Source organism: Monodon monoceros, unplaced genomic scaffold (genome assembly GCF_005190385.1).
Source record: "Monodon monoceros isolate NGI ecotype Baffin Bay Population unplaced genomic scaffold, NGI_Narwhal_1 Super_Scaffold_19, whole genome shotgun sequence".
In the NCBI taxonomy this organism is placed as follows: Eukaryota; Metazoa; Chordata; class Mammalia; order Artiodactyla; family Monodontidae; genus Monodon; species Monodon monoceros.
Genome location: NW_021703775.1, coordinates 67,040,762 through 67,041,321, shown reverse-complemented (window position 1 = coordinate 67,041,321; position 560 = coordinate 67,040,762). Strand labels below are relative to the sequence as shown.

General features: G+C 40.9%; 1 protein-coding gene across 1 annotated transcript in view; it reads right to left on the bottom strand.

Moving 5' to 3' along the window:
• LOC114900482 (zinc finger protein 512-like) overlaps nucleotides 1-560 on the bottom strand; it is a 6,077-nt gene that overhangs the window by 3,023 nt on the left and 2,494 nt on the right. Inside the window, 1 exon segment of the mRNA XM_029231626.1 lies at nucleotides 3-68. Coding sequence (XP_029087459.1) covers nucleotides 3-68 — 66 coding nt within the window.

The window sequence follows — 560 nt, the reverse complement described above, 5'->3', positions numbered from 1 at the left end:
GCCCCTTTGCCACATTTTCTGACATGATACAGATATCCCATGATGCTGGTGAAGCTACTAGAGCAACTCTGAACAAAGGAGAGAGGCCTATATTATAATCTTACATATTTTTATATGATTTCTAAACTTCTAAACGGCCACATCATACAAACAGACGCTCTGATATCACTAGACCCTCTCCAGCATTTCCCATTCGCACAACTCTTCCTTGTCCCTGGCCCAACTGCTGTCCCATCTACCACCAAGTATGATATTCAATCAACTTAGTCAGCAATCAGTAAACTAGAACTGTATACCTCGTCTGTGTCACAGCTTCCTCCTTGGTCTATGATCCAACTCCACCCCAATATCAAACAGCCAGCAATATCAAAGTTCCTCACATGAGGTTACTACACTCCTCTTTATCACACTAAAGAAAGGATGACAAAGAAACTCCTTCAAACAAAGGGAAAAGGGAGAACAAATTTCTGGAGATGAGAAAGAAAATAAAGAACTGTTAATGAATTCAGGAGACCCTGAAAAACAGAAGTCGCTCTTATGCTGGAAGATGACACAAAACC